Source organism: Acinonyx jubatus, chromosome B3 (genome assembly GCF_027475565.1).
Source record: "Acinonyx jubatus isolate Ajub_Pintada_27869175 chromosome B3, VMU_Ajub_asm_v1.0, whole genome shotgun sequence".
NCBI lineage: Eukaryota > Metazoa > Chordata > Mammalia > Carnivora > Felidae > Acinonyx > Acinonyx jubatus.
The window spans coordinates 117655162-117673001 of NC_069386.1; the positions used below are offsets into that span (position 1 = coordinate 117655162).

At 56.8% G+C, this 17840-nt stretch overlaps 1 protein-coding gene across 12 annotated transcripts; it reads right to left on the bottom strand.

Moving 5' to 3' along the window:
* Nucleotides 1-1343: 1343 nt before the first annotated feature.
* Nucleotides 1344-17235, bottom strand: PGF (placental growth factor). Of its 12 annotated transcripts, XM_053224729.1 has the most exons (9): nt 17033-17235; nt 13595-13633; nt 12320-12362; nt 7794-7990; nt 6955-7031; nt 4829-4858; nt 4661-4756; nt 2109-2132; nt 1344-1868 (listed from the first exon to the last, which is right to left on the bottom strand). In XM_053224729.1, the coding sequence occupies exons 4-9, from the start codon at nt 7893-7895 to the stop codon at nt 1529-1531; spliced, it is 669 nt and encodes a 222-aa protein (XP_053080704.1). In that variant the 5' UTR covers nt 7896-7990; nt 12320-12362; nt 13595-13633; nt 17033-17235; the 3' UTR covers nt 1344-1528. The 12 variants fall into 12 exon arrangements, 10 of the variants coding, with proteins under 10 accessions (XP_053080704.1, XP_053080698.1, XP_053080700.1 ...); XM_053224723.1 differs by lacking the exon at nt 17033-17235 and having other exon boundaries at nt 13595-14003; XM_053224725.1 differs by lacking the exon at nt 17033-17235 and having other exon boundaries at nt 4661-4723; nt 13595-14001.
* Between the last annotated feature and the right edge of the window lie 605 nt (nt 17236-17840).

Below are 17840 nucleotides of genomic sequence, written 5' to 3' on the forward strand. Positions count from 1 at the left end.
CAACATACAGTCGGTCTCTCCCCTCAAATATAAGCTCCGCGAGAGCAGGTCCTTGCACGTTAGTCCCCACTGAATCCTTGGTGCCCCGGACCGTGTCAGGTGCACAGGGGGTGCTCTACAAACAGGTAACGAGCAAATGAAGAGGGCCCTCTAAGACCTATGGGGCTGCCGGTATGGTCAAATGGACCAGCCACTTCCTTTCCTATTCGTTCCTGCTGTGAGCCTCCCGCCCCGGATGCAGATTTTCACTTCCGGCCTCTGGGAGCTTCCCTGGTCTCTGGCTCTCTACAGGGGTCACTGGGGTGGGGAAGCTGACCTCCATGTGAGCGGCCCTGTGGGGGGTCCCTGGCTCGGAGCCAAAGGCCTGGCCGAGGGGAAGGGGTGCTCTTCTGAGCTTTCAGTCTGTCAAAGGCAGTGGCTCAGGATGGCTGCAGCCCAAGAGTGGAGAAGTAGGAGAGAAGTGCATCTCTCCTGTAAAGGGTGTCCCCTGAGGCTGGCCCACAACGCCCCCTCCCTCCCCGTGACCATGCCAGAAGCACATTCTGACCAGACTGTCCTCCAGGGGGGCCCAGGCCTCAGGGAACACACTGCCAAGGGCAGCTGTCTCAGCAGGGCTGTTCCACCCCACCCCACCCCACCCCTACCGGCCTGTCCATGGCTTCCCTCCAAAGCCTGAGGCCGGCCCCTGCCCACTGGGTCCCTGTGGTTTTGTCCTGAGCCGCCTCAAGTGACAGAAGTGGGGAATTCCCCCTCCCACAACGCCACACAACATAAACACACACACACGCCTTGCAGGTCGCAGGCAGGTGGGAATCTGGTAGTACGTGGTTTGGACTGAAAAAAGAAAAAAGAAAATTTTTCTCATTTCATGCCAAGGTGTTCAGGAGAAGGCAGAGGAAGATGGGAGGTAAAAGGAAGAAGAAATCGGGCAGCATCTGGGAATCCCCGCCCGCGCCAGCAGCCCGAGCAGGCTTGGGATGTTGCAGCCGGGACGTCTGGCCCAAAGGGCTGGGAGAAGCCTGGGAACCCCCATTCCTCAGGGGCCAGGGGGCCAGCACCGGACTGAGAGTGGGACGGCCCTGGGGGAAGGGGAAAGGGAGTGTGCTCTTGAATGTGAGGGTGTTCGGGGTGGCTGGGGCCAGGGCCCCCAACTTTGAGGCCCGTTGCGACGGGAGGAGCGGACCCCAGGGTTTTGCCTGAAGCAAAACCCAGGGTGCAGCAGGAGAGACCGGAGCCGGCCCCAGGGCTGCCCTGAGCGCAGCCTCCCTCTTCCTGTCCTGCTTCCACATTTTTGCCGTTGAGGCCCACTGCTGCGGTAGACACACTCCCCTGGGAAAGCTGTCTCCAGACTAGAATACTTTATTCAAGAGAATCTGGCTTGGCAGCCGGACAGCCACCGAGGGGCGGCTTGCTCCACGTCCGGCCTAGGGCCGCCTCTTTGCTTGTGTCCCTGAGAGGGGCAGGTGGTGATGCCTTGACCGTAAAGAACAATGTCCCAGCACGAAGCAGTGCAAGACGTCAGGACAGACTAGGGCGCGAGGAGTGGCAAAGGCCCCCAGGCAAGCATCGTTCTCTGGGGTCGGCGGATCTCCAGGGTGCGGAGCTGCTGCCCAGAGGAGGAGGAGGAGGAGGAGGACGCAGAAGGACCCCTCCATCCCTGGCGTGCCTTCCCCTCCAGCCTGGGCCTGGGCGACAGAACAGGCTCCTCCACTCCTGCCGGGGCGAGGGGCTCCCAAAGCCAGCGCTGTTGGTCCACACGGTCCAGGGTCGGAACAGGAGGCAGGTCCCATTCCGTCTCCTGCTCCCGGGAAGCCCGCCGGGCCCTGGCGTGCCCCTCACAAAGCCGCGTCTGCGCGCTTCTCCCGCAGCTGAAACACACATGGGTCCGTGGCTGCCTTCTTTCTTTCTCTCACGTTCTGTTTAAGGCACTGAATTCCTGAGGGTCCTGTCCCTCCCTGCCCCTCATCCTGGAGGAAGCAAATCATTCAGCAGGGATACAATTGGCTAATAAATAGAGGGCAGGTGTCAGCAGGGAGGTAACTGAGAGTGTGACGGTAATAAATACAGGAGCCGGGTGGGGGTTGTCTCTTTTCTGAGGGGCTGGTTACCTCCGGGGAACAGTATTGCCGCACCTGCCAGAGACCAAACACAGAAAGGGGGTATCAGCACCCTGTGAGGGCAGGGTCCCTCCTATGGGAGGGGGGACAGGCCTGGAGGGAAAGCTTGGACAGGGAGCACAGGGAGATTGCAGCACTCCTGGGTCTCTGCTTGCACCGAGGCCAAGAAGCTAGGAGTCACCCTTCACCAAGCACTTACCCACGTGCCCAGCCCTGTGCTAAGCCCTCTTTCATTGCCCTTTAACAACATCCCATGAGGAAGGCCCTGCTATCATTACCCTTTAGAAGACAAAACAAAAACAAAAAACAACTAAGGCTCAGAAAGGTTAAGAAACTTGCCCGAGGTCACACAGCTAGTCAGTGACAGAGCCAACTTTGAACCCAGCCTGGCTTCATGCAATAATGCCTCCGGTTACTCTAGGACCACCGTCTTCTAACAGGGGTACGGGCAACCCTAGATGTGCATGAAGATTGTCCAAGGGGTATGTGAGTATTGATGGTGTTAAGAGAATCAGTTTTCAGCCTCCACATGTCCTCTGCCTGAAAACTGCATGAGAAATTGCCTGAGGTCTGTTTCCCCACCACCTTGGTCACAACTGCCCCGCTCCCTTTAGGAAGGAAAGAAGCATCTTGTCCTTTCCAAATCCAGCTCAGTACTTTGCCCCAGGATAAAACCAGTGGGGTGGGGACAGTGACCAAAAGAACAACCTGAGATATCCATGTAGGTGCTGAAAAAGGAGATATGGCCAATGACCAGGTAACCAAGGCTTTCGCAAGTCAAGTGGTTTCCAAGTCTTCGCTTTCAACAAAATTGAACAATTTAACCGAACTGTCAGCTAATAAGCCAAGAGAAGTAATTTTTGTTAGCAGATCACCTTGAGGCTTTTGGCAAATAACTTGGAAGGAGTTCAAATGATTGTATGACATCTAGTCCCATTTACTTCTTTCTGGGAGCATGGTTTCTCAACCTTTCCCTCTATTAAAAAATGAAAATGGAATTAATGCTGAATCCTGTCTCAGTCTGGCAGGAGGTAACATTCATTAGTGGATTCATTAACTAATTAAAAAGAGGTAGCCACCATCATCTCATTGAGATGCATTCCCTGTAAGATTGATTATACTTTTATGTTTAACATTTATTAAAATATGACATATTTGTGCTGTTTTGATCAACTGGTACTACTAATAATTACTGTGATAACTTATTCCAGGAAAGGACTTAGTTTAGAGTTTTCTGTTCACAGGAAAATGAGAACAATTCAAATTTATACACCATTGTGATGGCAGATAAATGTGACAAGGGGACACATAATGGACTTTTGAACATTAAAAAAAATATTAAATTAGGGGCGCCTGGGTGGCTCGGTCGGTTAAGCATCCGACTTCGGCCCAGGTCATGATCTCACACTCCGGGAGTTCAAGCCCTGCGTCGGGCTCTGTGCTGACAGCTCAGAGCCCGGAGCCTGCTTCTTCGGATTCTGTGTCTCCCTCTCTCTCTGCCCCTCCCCTGCTCACACTCTGTCTTTCTCTCTCTCTCTCAAAAATAAATTAACATTAAAAAAACAAAAAAACAACAAAAAAAATTGGGCTGAAATTCTGTGGGGGAAGTAGAATGGAAACACAGGTTCAAGTTAAAAAGAAGCAACGTAAACATGCAACTATTAAAGCAAAGCGTTCACATTTGTTTTTAAGTGCGTGATGGGAACTCTTAGGGTGGCTGATTCTATAGGATGTACCCAAAGAACTATATAATGACTTTATTAAAACATTAATATTTATAACATGCCAGAAACGATATCCTATGTAACTATTTATGATGTTGATGAACTTCTAAGTTTTCAAGTTCAATGTCAACTTAAGAAGTGAGGGAGCACGTGGGCTTTTGAAATTCTCTCAGGAGATTCCCAAATGAGATGTTTGAGGACCACTGTCCTGGCAGATGGAGGAACGGGACACTTTCTATGTGGGGCTGCCTGGCAGGGGCTGGGGGCGGGGGCGGTGCACATAGACCACACTGCCAGCTCTTTCCCCAAGTCCATGCCTGGGCCCAAGGGGGAAGCGAGGGCTGCACACATTCAGGAGACCGGCATCCCCAGCACCCCTGTCTTCACAGGGCCACTAGGAAGTAGCCCCAGATGTGTTTTCAGTTGTGAGAATATTTTTCACTAGAATGTAAGCACTATAGGAGCAGGAATCATGTTGGTTTGTTCATGGAAGTACCTGGAACACAGTAAGTGCTTGGTAGATGTGTGTAGAATGACTGAATGTTCCCCTCCTTCTACACACAGAGGAAAATGAGGGTCAGAGAGGTCACGTGACTCGCTAAAGGCCATGAAGAGACTCAGGGCTAAGCCTGATGAAGAACCAAGTTCCCCTGATGCTTCCTGGGCCCTAGATTCCCTAGGAGACACTTGCCTGTTCTGCCCCAAGACTGCCCTGGCCTTGCCTTTCCCCTTCCCGACCACTGATCCCTGCTGGCGGGGCAGGGGCCCCCTCTGGCCCAGCCTCCTTGCCATCCCTGGTCCCCCCCTCCGCGCACTCACAGGTGGCAGTCTCTGGGTCTCTGCTTCTCTCTCTTCCTCTTCCCCCTGCCCTTGGGTCTCCTCCTGCAATAAGCCAAAAGCGTCAAGACAAAGTGGCTGGGGGCCCCCATGCTAGGACAGAGGCTGGCAGGCCCGAGAATAGCCCGGAGCCCCAGCCAGGCCACTTACCTTTCTGGCTTCATCTTCTCCCGCAGAGGCCTGGGAAAACAGACAGAGAGACCAGGGGACAATCAGGAAACCAGTAAGTAGGGGGCTCCCCGCCACCCAGGCACCTCTCAGACATCCAGCCCTGGTCCTGCGGTTAGTGTTGACACCACCAGGGGGCAGAATGGAGCCAGTGAGGGAGGGATGGCCAGAGGCCTCTGGACTTCAGCTTCCACTCAAAGCTCCTGTGACCCCACCACTAGAATTAGGAACCTCCTCCTGGGGCCCCTTCCCACAGCCTTGTGCACTCCTCAGCCTCTTGGCATCAAGTCTGTGGACTTGCGAGTTTGTTCTCTGCTGATTTTCTCTGTTCAGTTCCTTCCCTGGTACCTGCCCTTCCCCCCAGAGTGCATGCTGGGAGTTTCTGCAAGGACAGTGAATGAGGGGCAAAGCCATGGACTGGAGGGTGGTTGCCACCAGCTCAGGATGCCTGTTGGGGCACAAGGGCCACCCCCACCCTGGGGATGTATGACACTGCGGGCGACAGCAGGGGGAGTGCGTGAGGGGGTGACACGAAGGGAGGTGAGCACGAGCCCCACAGTCACCAGGCATGTCCTGGTTCTGCCTCCAGGGATGTGGCTGTTGGCCCAGAAGTGAGAAGAAAGGTGTCCCTGTTGCCCAACCCACTGGAAGGGAACAGGGCCTCCGTCTTTCCTGGGAACGGGGGTGGGGGCGTGGGCAGTATGGTAACAGTCGGCTTTGGGGCTGGGGCAATGCTGCCCTAGGCTGGCTGTCGTCCTTAGGAGCCAGTGCAGGGTACCAGGGCATCTTGGTACCAGGGACTGGCTGGTCATGTCTCTGCCATCTTGGGCCAGTCAGAGACGGTCTGTGAGCCTTCGTCTCCTCGGTCTGCCTGCCCCAAAAGAGTGGCTGTGAGGGCAGAGGTGACGTAGAAGGTGAAATGTCACCATCTGGCACTGTGCCCAGGAGGGTTCGTTACTGAGCTATTGTTACATGGCTAAGCCCTGGCCAGGACGGAAAGGAGGAAATGGATTGAAGCAGGGCCTCCAATAGAGGTAGAGTGAAGAGGGCCTAGAGCCTGGGCTCTGGTCCAAAAGGGGTGGCCCGAGTCCTGGACAGGAGGCAGGGCAGCAGTAGGGCTCCTGAAGAATGTGGTTATGGCCATGAGAGGCAGCATGAGAAATGGCAGGCTTAGGGATTATATAGGCTGGGGTTCCCTGACTAGCCTCGGTTTACCTCATTTGTAAAATGGGGATGACAATAGTACCTGCCTCCTAGGGTTGTTATGAGAGGAGGGACCTTGTCCGTCTTGCTCACCACTGTATCCCAAGCATCTAGGGCAGTGCCTGGCATACAGCAGGCACTCAATAAATGTTTGTTGCATGAATGAGAAAACATTCAAGTGCCTAGTGGGGGGCACAAAAGAGGTGCACACAATAAATGGTGCTTCTCCCCCTGTCTTCTGGCCTCAGGTCAGGGCTCGGGACCTCTAGTCTGGTGCCTCCATCTATGTATGGCCCAGGGCACCAGGAGAATGGGTTCCAGCCCGTTTCTCTCCTCCCTGAGCCTGGTTAAAGTGCCAGGCCTGCTGCTCCTGGTAACTAATGTTCAGGGTGCTCTGGGCAAAGGCAGCAAGACTGCTGGTTAGAGGCTCTGCCAGGCGGAGGTTGGCTTTAAAGAAAGCCACGGACTCCTTCTTTCTGCCACTTTTCTCCTGCCAGAGCGTATCCCTCTCTGTGCCCCTCAGTCCAGTCGCCCCTTCCCTGGGCGCCAGCCTGGACTAGGACTAAGTCCAGGCTAGCAATGTCTTAGCCCCAGGCACCTCTTCCAGGGCTGTGGCGGCCCCCTCCCACCTCAGGGAGGGGGAGAGCGCACCCCCAGCCCCTCCAAGGCTGGGACGGACCCTGGCTTCCTCTGTCCCTGTGGCTTCTCAGGCAACTGTGTTCCAGCTGATGGGACCACTTCCCCGGGCAAAACTGGCTGATGTGGAGCATAAAAGGCAGCTGCCACTGGTCCCTTATTTCCTTCGTCTCCCTCAGCCAGGAAGACAGCGTGGGAGGGATGGGCAGCCACTGGGCTGAGGCTCCCAAATGAGAAGGGCCTGTCCCTGCCGCTCCCCGAGGACCTACCTGCACTCGCAACGGACGTGCTGAGAGAATGTCAGCTCCACGTAGGAGGGCCGGTCCTCAGAGTGGATCTTCAGGAGCTTCCAGGAGAGAAAGGTTTGAGGCCGGGATTGGAGGATGGCCCCTAGGTTTCCAATAGTCTCTCCACCCTTCCCCCGGGAGCGGGACCTGACTCCTTGTTTGCCACCAGCCTTGGGATCACATACTCTCAATTGTGCTTTGAGTCGGGGGCAAACAGCCCTCCCACCTGCATGTGGATCTGAGGGAGGCCCCTGTCCCTCCTTCCCCGGGGCCACCAGCATGGCAATAGTATAGGAAGGGGGACTCTGCTGTGGAGTCAGAGCGACCTACATACAGTCTTGGTTCTTCTACCTGCTGAGCCAGTGAAATGCCAGCTCTGAACCTCAAGCGCTTCATCTGTGAAATGTAAATAACACTTGCCTTGAAGGATCACGTGTTGAGGTAACAGAAGTAACATTTAGGAGCACCTAGCACAGGGCTTGGCCTTACTAGCAAGTGCTTAATAAACAAGGGGTGTGTGTGTGTGTGTGTGTGTGTGTGTGTGTGTGTGTGTATGCGTGCCCATGTGCACACACACAAAGCTCAGGGCACCGAATGCTCCTGGTATACACGAGGACTGCTTGCATCTGAACACGTTTCCTTTCCAAGCTCCACCAGACGTCCTTGGGTCATGGGGTAGGACCAGGCTAGAGCCCTTGGAGTGGGCTCCAAGCTGGGACGGGGCTCGTGAAGGGGGGAGCACTATGCTGGGGTGGGGAGTGCCGGGGCCTCGGAGTCAGTTCCGGTCCCGGGACCTTGGCCTGCTCTCCTCCCCTCCCTACCTGCATGGTGACATTGACCGTCTCTACGGGCACGCAGTGCAGGTTCTCGTCACCACAGCAGCCGGTACAGCGCAGCAGGGAGATGCAGGAGGGGCTGAACATGTGCTGCACCTCACTGGGGTACTCCGACACGATGTCCACCAGCCTCTCTAGCGCCCGGCAGTAGCTGCGGCCCCACACTTCCTGGAAGGGCACCACTACAAGGAGGCACAGACAGCTGGGTCAAGTCAGGAGGAGCCTGCCCCTCAAAGGCCCAGTGCCAGCTCCCCAAGCCGCGCAGGGCCTTCCAGGTTCAGCCCGCACTCCCTCCTCCAGGAAGCCCCCAGCCTGTATGAGCTCTGTGCTCTGAACTCCTGACATGATGCCTCTGGGAGGACTGCTGGACCCCTAGCTCCTCTGCCGGACAGAAACCACAGTGGAATGGAGTTTCTCAGGGTCTGGCCTCTCTGCTCTGTTCTCAATGCAGGCACCCACATCTGCCGTGGCGCCCTTGGAGCTTTGAGGAGCGTGTGTCTTGGGGGCTCCTCAGGCCCTCTGGGCCTTTCTCAGGCCTGATCGACTGCTTCCTCGATCTTGGGGAATTTGCAGAGAACAGTCAGTTCTGCATGACTGGCTTGTAGAGTCCCACAGGGAGGCCTAGCCTCCCCTTAGTCCTTATTTTCTGCCCCTCTCTGAGCCAGCTCCTCTACTCGGCAGCCAAGGCCACGGCCAGCAACGTGCCCTGTCCACATCACTCTCCATTTCAGTGGGACCAGCCCTCACATCAAGCTCGGCTGTATCACCATTATTCCCACCTTCGGGATGTGCTCTTTGTCCCCTTCCTGTTCCTAACCAGATAAAGCCCACTATCCCACCTCCTCTCCGGAGCCTTCTCCAACTTTCCCAGTATGAACAGATGTTCCTCCTTTGAGCGTAATTTGGCCCCGAGGTTTTACCTTATCTTGGCCACTAGTGGCTCTTATCTCCTTTACAACCAAGTCGAGGCTCCATGAGGACAGGGACCCAAGCACCCAGTAAAAATAGGCTAGGTAATTATTGATTGATTAGATGACAGTTCACTGAGGATTATCAGGGACATCCCTGACCCCCACTACATCCTAGTGGTTGTGACCAGGATCTTTTGTCGGCTCATCTAGAATCTCTCAAAAGATGCTCCTTCAGGCGAAGGCCTGGGGCCTGGTCCCAAACAGAGGCTCCCAGAAAGTGAGTAGCCAGAGTTAGGAGACATGGCTTCTAGTCCTGGTCCTATACTGTCTGTGTGACCTGGGGGAGGTCACTTAACCTTTCTGGGTATATCAGTTTCCTCAGCTGGGGAAAAACAAGAAGGCTGGGGAATAGATGGTTGCTAAGGTCTCTCTTGGCTCTGACACATGGTTTGGGATTCTGTGCTTGCAACCCAGCCCAGCCTTGAGACCGTGGGCAGAGAAACATCTCTAACTCTGGGTCATCCTGCCCTATACCTGATGGTTGTCCTCAGCTGATGGGGAAGGACAGGGAAGCTGGATCACCTGGGGGACCCTGCAGCCTCTGCCCTAGAGCAACGGCCACTCCTAGCAGCCCCTCACCTCCTTCCATGGCCTTTCCTAGGAGGCAGAAGGGGCCGAAGTCCATTCCACTGAGCCTGGAAGGCCGTGAATCTCAGGGTAATCTCAGAGGAAAAATAAACTTCAGCCCTAGCAGGGGCCCTCGGGAAAGGCTGCAAGCTGGTGGAAAATACCCGAGGCGGTGTGTCCACGTGGAGCTGGCCAAGGCGGCCACAGAGGCAATAAACCGTGCTTATCTGGGCGTCTGCGGCTGCATTCTGCCCTGTCTGCTTAGGGAGCACTAGGGGCTGGGCCCGGGGATAGGAGGGGGCCCAGATGCCTGCCCTGATCCTACCTCTCCAGCCACGGGAATACTCTCCCTGGACACAAGTGGGACACAAGCCCCTCTCCCTGTAAGCGCCAGCCTTTGCAGTGCAAGGTCAGAGGAGCACCCCCCTGTTGTAACTCCATGAGCACATGTTTAGTCTAAAATCCACGAGCACTATGTAACTCTGAATGTTTCACCTCCGCCGTGGACAACATAAATAACAGCAGAGGGACAGCTGGCTGCCAAAGCGCCACAGACAGCTCAGTCTCCTGCTCTGGCACTGGCCATCAGGGAGGGGGACAGCAGCAGGGAAGGGGCACCTCAGCCCCCTACCGTTCTACGAACAGGCTCCCACCCCGCCGGGCTGCCAGGGCCACGGCCAGGTTAAGCAGAGCTGCCCGGGCCTTGGCGGCAGAAGGGATTGCCTTTCCTCGCCCCCACACCTCACCATGCAGACTACGTCATCAGGACCCAGGCTCCATGGGCCACATGACCAGACTGTATAGGGGAAGGGGCGGGGGGCGAGGGGGGGTTGGCTAAGAAGGAGGCGGGCTTTGTCTGGTTTACCTGGCAGCCACCAGGAAAAAGGGCAGTTTGTCCCTGGAGGCCACTGTCTGGGCACGCGGGAGAAACAGAGGGGGCTATGTGAGGGGGGTGGGCGAGGGGCTGGCTCCAGGAGTGTGGTGACCACTGCCAGATGTGGGCTGAGCCCCTCAGGAAAGAGCTCTGCTCAGCTGCTCCTGCGAGCACTTCCTCTGGCCCCCTGACCTGCTCCGGAGGCAGGGTGGGGGTGAGAGGAACTAGAGGCTGTGGCTCGGTCAGTCACCTGGCCAGGGCTGGGCGGTTCCATGGGGCTGCGGCCAGGGCCGCAACTGGGCTCTCAGCGATCTCTCGCCAGCCCTGGCGGCAAGCCTCCAATCTGGTTCCATCTGCCTATGACCTGGGATGGAGGAGACACAGGAAGGGAAGTGTTTAATCCCGACAGCAAGCTCCTGGGGAGGGGCCACAGATCTGGGCTGAGCCGCCAGCCACCAGCCTGAGTTCGGCAGGTGTCCTCTCCATGGCACTGGCGGGGCACACAGCCAGCCTGCCGAAAGGGACACGCTGCTCATGCCTGCACGGTCATGAGCCACGGGGAAGGCCGATGCTACGCACCCCGACTTTGCCACATCTACAGGGGCGCGTCTGAGGCTTTAGGTGGCCCCAAGGACCTCTCTGAGCCTCAGGTTCTCCATCTATAAAATGGGGAGAAAATGCATGCCTTCCCAGTTCACAGCCTGTGGCCAGCGCAGAATTAGAGGGACTGCCCAACACTAGTACCATGAATAGTAGTAGCAAAAATCAACGTCTACGGTTGCAAAGTACGGACCCTTCTGTCTCTTGTCTGATGTTAGCAGGAGAGGATGGCATTTTCAGATTGTGGTAACTGGGGTCCAAAACTCATGGTGTTTCACCTGGCCACAGTCCATGCTCCCTGGCTGATTAGGCTGATAGGATGACAGGGCAGTGGCCCTAATGAACTGACACTTCTAAGCCTCCTCACCCCTGGCCACGGGAGATATGTACTCCTGTGTCTCCTCCATGGGAGTCAGAGAATCCCACACTCTGGGAAAAAGAACGTCGGATGTCATGTAATCTAATGTTCCTATTTTACAGACGAGGAAAAGGAAATTCAGACTTCTTTGGTACCTGTTGCTGAAATACACTAAAAGCATCAAAAAGGTCATGGGGTGGAGACGGCTGATGGGTCCCTCCCCAAGTCCCAAGAGAATAATATTGTGCCAGAGCCAGCGGGCACAGCAGGGTGACAGGGAGAGTGTCCGTGAAGTTAAGGGCTGCTACCTCCCCCCAGCTTTTTGGTGCCCAGGAGAGGCTGGCCACCAGGCAGACAGGGCCCAGGGGGAGGGTGTTCCCAGCTCTCAGAGGCTACCACGAGTGTGCGTGTGCACGTCCCTACACGCTCCCTCTCCCACAGCACGAGGGGAAGCCTCAGTGGCGATGTGTGGCTTTGCCGCACGTCTCAGAGAGGCTGGGAGGGAGGAGCGAGACAGGGGGCCTGGCACGGGCCTCCTGCCTTCTGCACGTATGTCCCTTTGGCAAACGACACACCCTTTGAACATTCCCTCTTGATGCAACCCCGGGGTGAGGGGCGGAGGGGCCAGGGAGGGCACGACTCATGTTCTGTTTGTAATCAATGGAAAGGCCTGGTCAGATCCCTGCAGCTCTGCCAGGGCTGGGCTTCTGGGAAGGTCCCCTCACCCCTCCCTAATCCTCTTGACGGCTTGCCCACGGCAACCAGCTCCTGGATCCCTAGTATGGCTCCTGGCACTCACCGCCTACACTGCCCTCCAAGACCCCATCTGCCTCCTTACATTATATTGGGAAGGGGCTCCGAGCCAACTGAACAAACCCTGGATATACTGGCCCCAGCCTCACTGTCTGCGTGCTGGGTGACCCTGGCCCAGGAATACACCTCCCTGGGCTCCTGGGTCACAAGAGGAGGATCTCTCAAGCCCTGCCCACTTTGTCAGCTAGGATGTCAGCCAGCTTGCAGACTCTCCCCAACTTCATATCAGCCTGTACCCATCCTTCATGCCAGCGCCTTGGTATCCTCTGCAGAGGCCTGGGAGGGGTGGGCTTGGTGAGCATGTGCACCCCCAGCCCAGCGTGCTTACCTTCCACCTCTGATGAGCCATTCCCAGCAGACAAGGCCCACTGCTGTGGACAGAAAAGGGCAGAGATGAGGGGGTCCACCTTGGGCTTCTGTGCTCTGGGGCCGAATTGACAAGAGCATAGAGGCCCCTCTGAGCTCCTTGCCACCCGCTGCACACGCTCTGCCCTATCTTAGAGCCGCCTCTTTCCCAGTGCAACTAAGATCTCACTGGACCCTGTGTGGATCCCACCCTTTTCTCTGGCCTCAGTTTCCTCATTTGGATAGGGTGGAAGTCTACGGGCTTTTGCAGACCCTTGCCTTCTATGTCTCAAAGATCCTGCAACCCTTAGGGGTCTCCCTTCTCCCCAGCCCCAGTCCAGCCCTGCTGGGCCCTGTGCAGCCCGCCTTGGCTGGGTGCCAAAACCCCGGGGTGGGGGTGGGGGGCGGGAGGAGGTGATCAGCTGGTGGGAGCCGAGGGGCTGGAGCGGGTGGCGCCATGAGCTGGTGCTGCCGGTAACGTTACACCTCTGGCCAGCCCCGCAGCAGGCAGGCAGTGGCCGGTAGTGGGGCTCTTCCGCCCCTGCACGACTGCCCAGCCCACCCGCTCCTGGGTTGGGGCTGGGGACTCCTGGGGCAGCAGGACAGTGCAGTGGGAAGGGATCTCATTGGCTTTGTCAGGATTTCACTGCCCAAGCTGGCTCCCAGCCAGACTCACCCAGCTCCTGGGAAAAGGGCCCTGTTCGCTTCCCCAGGCCCTGCACTCAGGAACTCTGACTGCCCACCCGGGAAAGAGGGCACAGCAGGACCTCTTGTCTCACCCTCAGCCCACCCAGGAGCCCTGGGCTCACCCAGAACCCTGGTGGGGGCAGGGCCCAGCCTCCCCACCAATGGCCTGTTCCGCTGGCTTCCCCTCCACCAGGCCAGGTCAGAGGTCCTGGGGGCGCCTGCCTGGTCATGGGGCCTCGACCCTGACCACAAGGCCAGGGACCCGCCTGGGATTAGTGGAGAGATGCTTTTAGCAAAGCCACCAGGGCTCCAGGGGCCAGACAGGAAACCTCCCTCCCTTCCCTGTGGCTTCCCTGCCCCCGCCAAGACAGACCCCGGAGCTTGAGTCTGGGACAGTCCAGCCTGAGGTCTTCTCCCAGAAGATGTGATCCAGCCTGGCTCCTGGGAAGTGTGTGGACATCCATGGAGGTGCCGCTCCCAGAGTGGGTCTGTGATTTCAGAGCCCCTGCCCCCAGTGCTGGCGGCTGGGAAGATAAGGGGGGGGCCAGGCCGGGGCTGGGATAGGTCTTACCTGGGGGGGCACAGCGGGCAGTGCCAGCCCAGCCAGGAGCTGCAGGAAGCAAGTGAACAGCCTCATGGCAGGCATCTTCTCAGACGTCCCAAGCCAGGAGGTTCCAAGGGAAAACCACCATGCTCGGCCCCCTGGGGGAGCCCCTGGCACAGGAGGAGAGGACCTCACTGCTGCTGCGAGGTCACCGCAGGTGGCCCGAGCATCCTCTGGAAGCCCCGGGAGCCTGAAGTCCGCAGGTAGGGCTGGGGCTGGGGCACCTGATGCGGAGCGCCGGGCGGGGCGGGGCGGTGTGGGGCAGGCGGGTCCCTGGGGAGGTCCCTTCGGGCGCCCAGCGCGACCCCAGGGCCTCTCGTGGAGGCCAGTGGAGAGGCAGCCTCCTCCTCAGACAGCAGCTCCCTTCTGGGACTGCAGCCTGTTGGCGACTGGGTTTCAAGGGCCGTGAGAGGGGCGGGGCCACAGGCCAGCCCCGCCCACCGTCGACGAGGCCTGGGAGCGGCCCCCTCGGGTGGCTGCCGCTGCGGCCGCGCGGACCCGAGAGCGCCCGGCCCGCAGTGCGCGGAAGGGGCGCCCCCGCGGCGGCCTCTCCCGCCCGGCCGCCGCCCAGCCCGCAGCTTCCCGCGGGACGCCCGTGACCCAGGCGGCACCCAGGTCCGACCCCGAGAGGGGCCGGCGGCTGCGCTCCCGCTCCTCTGGGCTGGCGTGGGTGCGGGCATCCAGGTAGTGGAGCGCAACATTTGCCAGCGAGGCTCCTGACTGTCGTGGCCCCGGAAGAGACTGCAACTCCAGACCCCTAGGAAAGCAGCAGTTTGGTCTGGCCTTTTACAGTGCCGCCGTCCCCACAATCCCCGGGGGCGAAAGGCTTGTTAACCCCATTTTGTAGATGAAGAAACTGAGGTTCCCAGAGTGCCCCTGCCGGTATACGTCGCGCATGTACATGCATTCTTGAAAAGTGTGCGCGCGTGTGTTTTTGAGTAATTGAGGGAAACAAAATGCAAGCCACGTGACTCCAGAACTGTCTCTGCACCCCAGGCACCATCCTCCTGGTCAGGCACTCAGACAGTAGGGCAGCCCAGCTGCGGGCACCTGGCTGAGGGTCCAGCACTGTTTCCTCCTGTGGGAAGGCAGTTTTCTCAGGCCGCTACATGTGGTTTGAGAGTGGCCTAGTGCAGCATTTCCTCCCGATCCCAGGAGACGGAAATCTCCGACTCAGCAGGGGTCTGCCTCTAGGGATCTGTGTGCGTCTGTGTGTGCACGCGTGGGCACTGGTGCGTGACTGTGGAGATCCACACGTGCTTTGGGTCCATGTGGTCTGCGTGCGTATGTCTGCCGTATGTATGTCCAAATGCGGCTTGTGTGTGGGTCTGGTCTCTCATATCTCTGCATGCTTGAGTGATTACGTGTGTGTACGTGTTTCTTCTGTGTCTCCAGGTGTGTTTGGAAGTGTCTGAATGTGCCTTTCAGTAGGATTGGGAATTTGTATGCCTGCCTGTGTCTTTGCGTGTGGATAAATATCCGGTCCGGCTTCTGTGTATGACTGTGCATCTCTGTGCATTTGTGTGTGCCCTGCCATGGTCCTTGAGCGTTCATCACCCCACCACTCTCCATGCACAGCTCCCTGGCTGCAAGAACCCAACGGGATTCAGGGATTGGCCTGGGCCTGGGGCTGGTGGGCACTGTGGGAGGGGAGAGGCCTCGGGGGCAGCCCCTACTGCTCACATTCCAGCCAGGAGCAGAGAGGCCAGGGCAGCCCCAGCTCTCACCCCAGTGACCTCTGTGTCCATTGCCTGCCTGCCCACCCACGCAGGGCTGCTGGAGATATTGCCTCCCTGCCTGGCCAAGCCCGGAGGTCCAAGAGCCAGGGGCCAGTCATCCGCCAGCTAAGCGGGGGCCGCAAGGAACTTTCTGACAAGCTCCAGCATGTTAGGTAGGATTCATGTAGCTGACAGACTCCTTCCTGGGCCCAGGGTCATGGTGGAGGGTGTCTGGGCATTGCTGTGCATGTGTATGGGGGTGAGCAGATCCGTGCGTGCCTGGATCATATATGTTTGTCCATAATGTCTGTGTGGGCATAGCACATGTGTTTATGTGTGTTTCTTATTTTGGATTTGGATTTGTGTACGTGGGCACAAGCATGTGCTGTGCATGAGTGTGTATATTTAAATATCTGTATTGTATATGGCTGTCTATAACTGAATGTTTTCAGCACTTACGCATTGGGCATATTTGCCTGTAAATGTGTGTGTGGGGATGCATATGTTATTTATGTGCATGTGTTTGTATTCATTCATTCTTTAATTTGACACATATTGCTTCAGTCCTACTATACTTTAGGCACTGGCCCAGGTGCTGGGGGTGTGGCGCAGGGGTTCCTTCAAGGCTTCGGTTCATGAGGGACAGGTACAGACAGCTGGGGATGCTGTACCCTCCTTCTACACTCTTGAGTGAACGGAATGCCTGGACCATGTCTGTGGTTCCCACAAGTGTGCCTGTGTTTTGTGTTTTGTTTTTTGTTTTTGTCACTAAACTGGGGACCACACCCTTCTAAACCTGGCTTATTGGGTTGTGAGATGAATTAGCTACGGTAGGCTGGGGGCCGAAAGCAGCGAGACCCAATATTTTCATGGGTTAGACAGAGCTCACTCTTGCTCACATCCAGTCCAGGGCAGGTGTGCTGGTGGCTCTGCTCCCCTGGATCACGGCTCCAGTCCTTACCAGCCCTATAACCTAAAGTGACTTCCGGTACTTCTCAGAGCCACCCCCCCCCCCCCCCCCCCGCCTCCTCCATCCCAAGTGGGAATAATGCTCCTGTCGCAAGTCAGGACTAATAGCCTGACTTCTGATTCAACTTTGGATTCTTATTAGAGATACAAAAACACTCCTGTTACAGGGCAGGGTCTTTGCCATCACAGACATGAGACAGATAGAAAATAAAGAATTTTCTGCTTCTGCCAATTGCAGAGGAGCAGGATGATGGAGGGACTGGCTTGTCCGCGTGAATGTGTGCGCACTCCTTCCTCCGCCTCCCATGCCCTGTATTCTCCCCATCACCATCCAGGCGATCGGGCCCCAGCTGTCATCAAGGCCTTTTGAGTAGACCCACCGGCAGAACCAATGCTCGAAACTCCACAGGGAACTGGTTATCACCACAATCACGCATCGTTGCCGGGACAGAAATGGTGTTCAGTGAGCACTTACTATGGGCCAAGCGCTGTGCCTGGTGCTTGAGCCACTTCAGCTCGGCTGAATGCCACCACAACACTGGGATCTCGTTTTCGTGATTCCCATTTAGAATATGGGAAGATGGAGACGGGGGGAGCCGAAGTGATTTCCCCATAGTCATTTAGCTACTAAGAGAGCAGCAAGGTGAGGGTCAGCCTAAGTCTTTCTCCAAGTTCTGTCCAGTGGGCATAAGCTTTCTGTGCCAACCAGATTACCTACCTGGAAGGTAGGGCCCGTGTCTTGAACGTTTTCGGAGGCTTCCCCTTGCTGGAGCAGAGTGGGTGCTTGACAGACTCTGCAAGGTTGACGATGTATGGCAGGGAGCAGCCCTCACCCAGGCCTGGAACCGACCCTGTCGCAGGGAGTCGGACAAATATAGGTAAACACAGGGTCTGGGCCATGACAATAGTCACCCTGAGAAGCTGTGGGTTCTAGTCCCGCACACCAGGCTGCCAGGCCGGCCCCTTCCTCCCAAGGCCGTCCCAGCACACCGGGCTTCCCACACCTTGCATTAGTCATGGTTTTAGCCTGAAAACACCTGCCTCGACCCATCCCAATTTCCTGCCTTTCAGCTTCCTGACTCATTTTCCCATTTTGGCCTAGCCTTTTCATTGTCTTGATCCTCTGAACTATTTCCCAACTGTGACTTTTCCTACTCCCTTGATGACAATTCAGCATCTGTCTCAGGTGGCACGAGGTAAGCACACTCCCTGTGACCTTGTCCCTGAGCCCCAGACCTGGCTGTGGCACAGGTGGGTGAGAAGTAGCATCTCCAAGGACTAGAATCTCTCCTTTCCTGGCTGGCAGGGACAGCAGCAGCCGGCAGCTTGGGCCGAGGGCCTTTCCACTTTGTAGGCCGGACAAGCTGTAGCCACCAACTAGCCAAGGTCACCAGCAGGAAGCTGCTTGGTCAGTTTCGTCTGCCTTAACACTGAGCCCCTTTCCTTCTCTCCATGCACTTTTTCTTCTTAAGTTTATTTATTTATTTATTTATTTATTTATTTATTTTTAATTTATTATTTTTTTT

Bases quoted from the DNA above. Each gene is read 5' to 3' on its own strand.
- PGF (XM_053224723.1), bottom strand. From the start codon at position 13,669: ATGCCTGCCATGAGGCTGTTCACTTGCTTCCTGCAGCTCCTGGCTGGG. The intron at 7,991-12,319 runs GTAAGCACGCTG...GCCTCCTTGTAG, and splicing joins TGGCTCATCAGAGGTGGAAG to TGGTGCCCTTCCAGGAAGTG. The intron at 7,032-7,793 runs GTAGGGAGGGGA...CTCTCCTGGAAG, and splicing joins CGGTCAATGTCACCATGCAG to CTCCTGAAGATCCACTCTGA.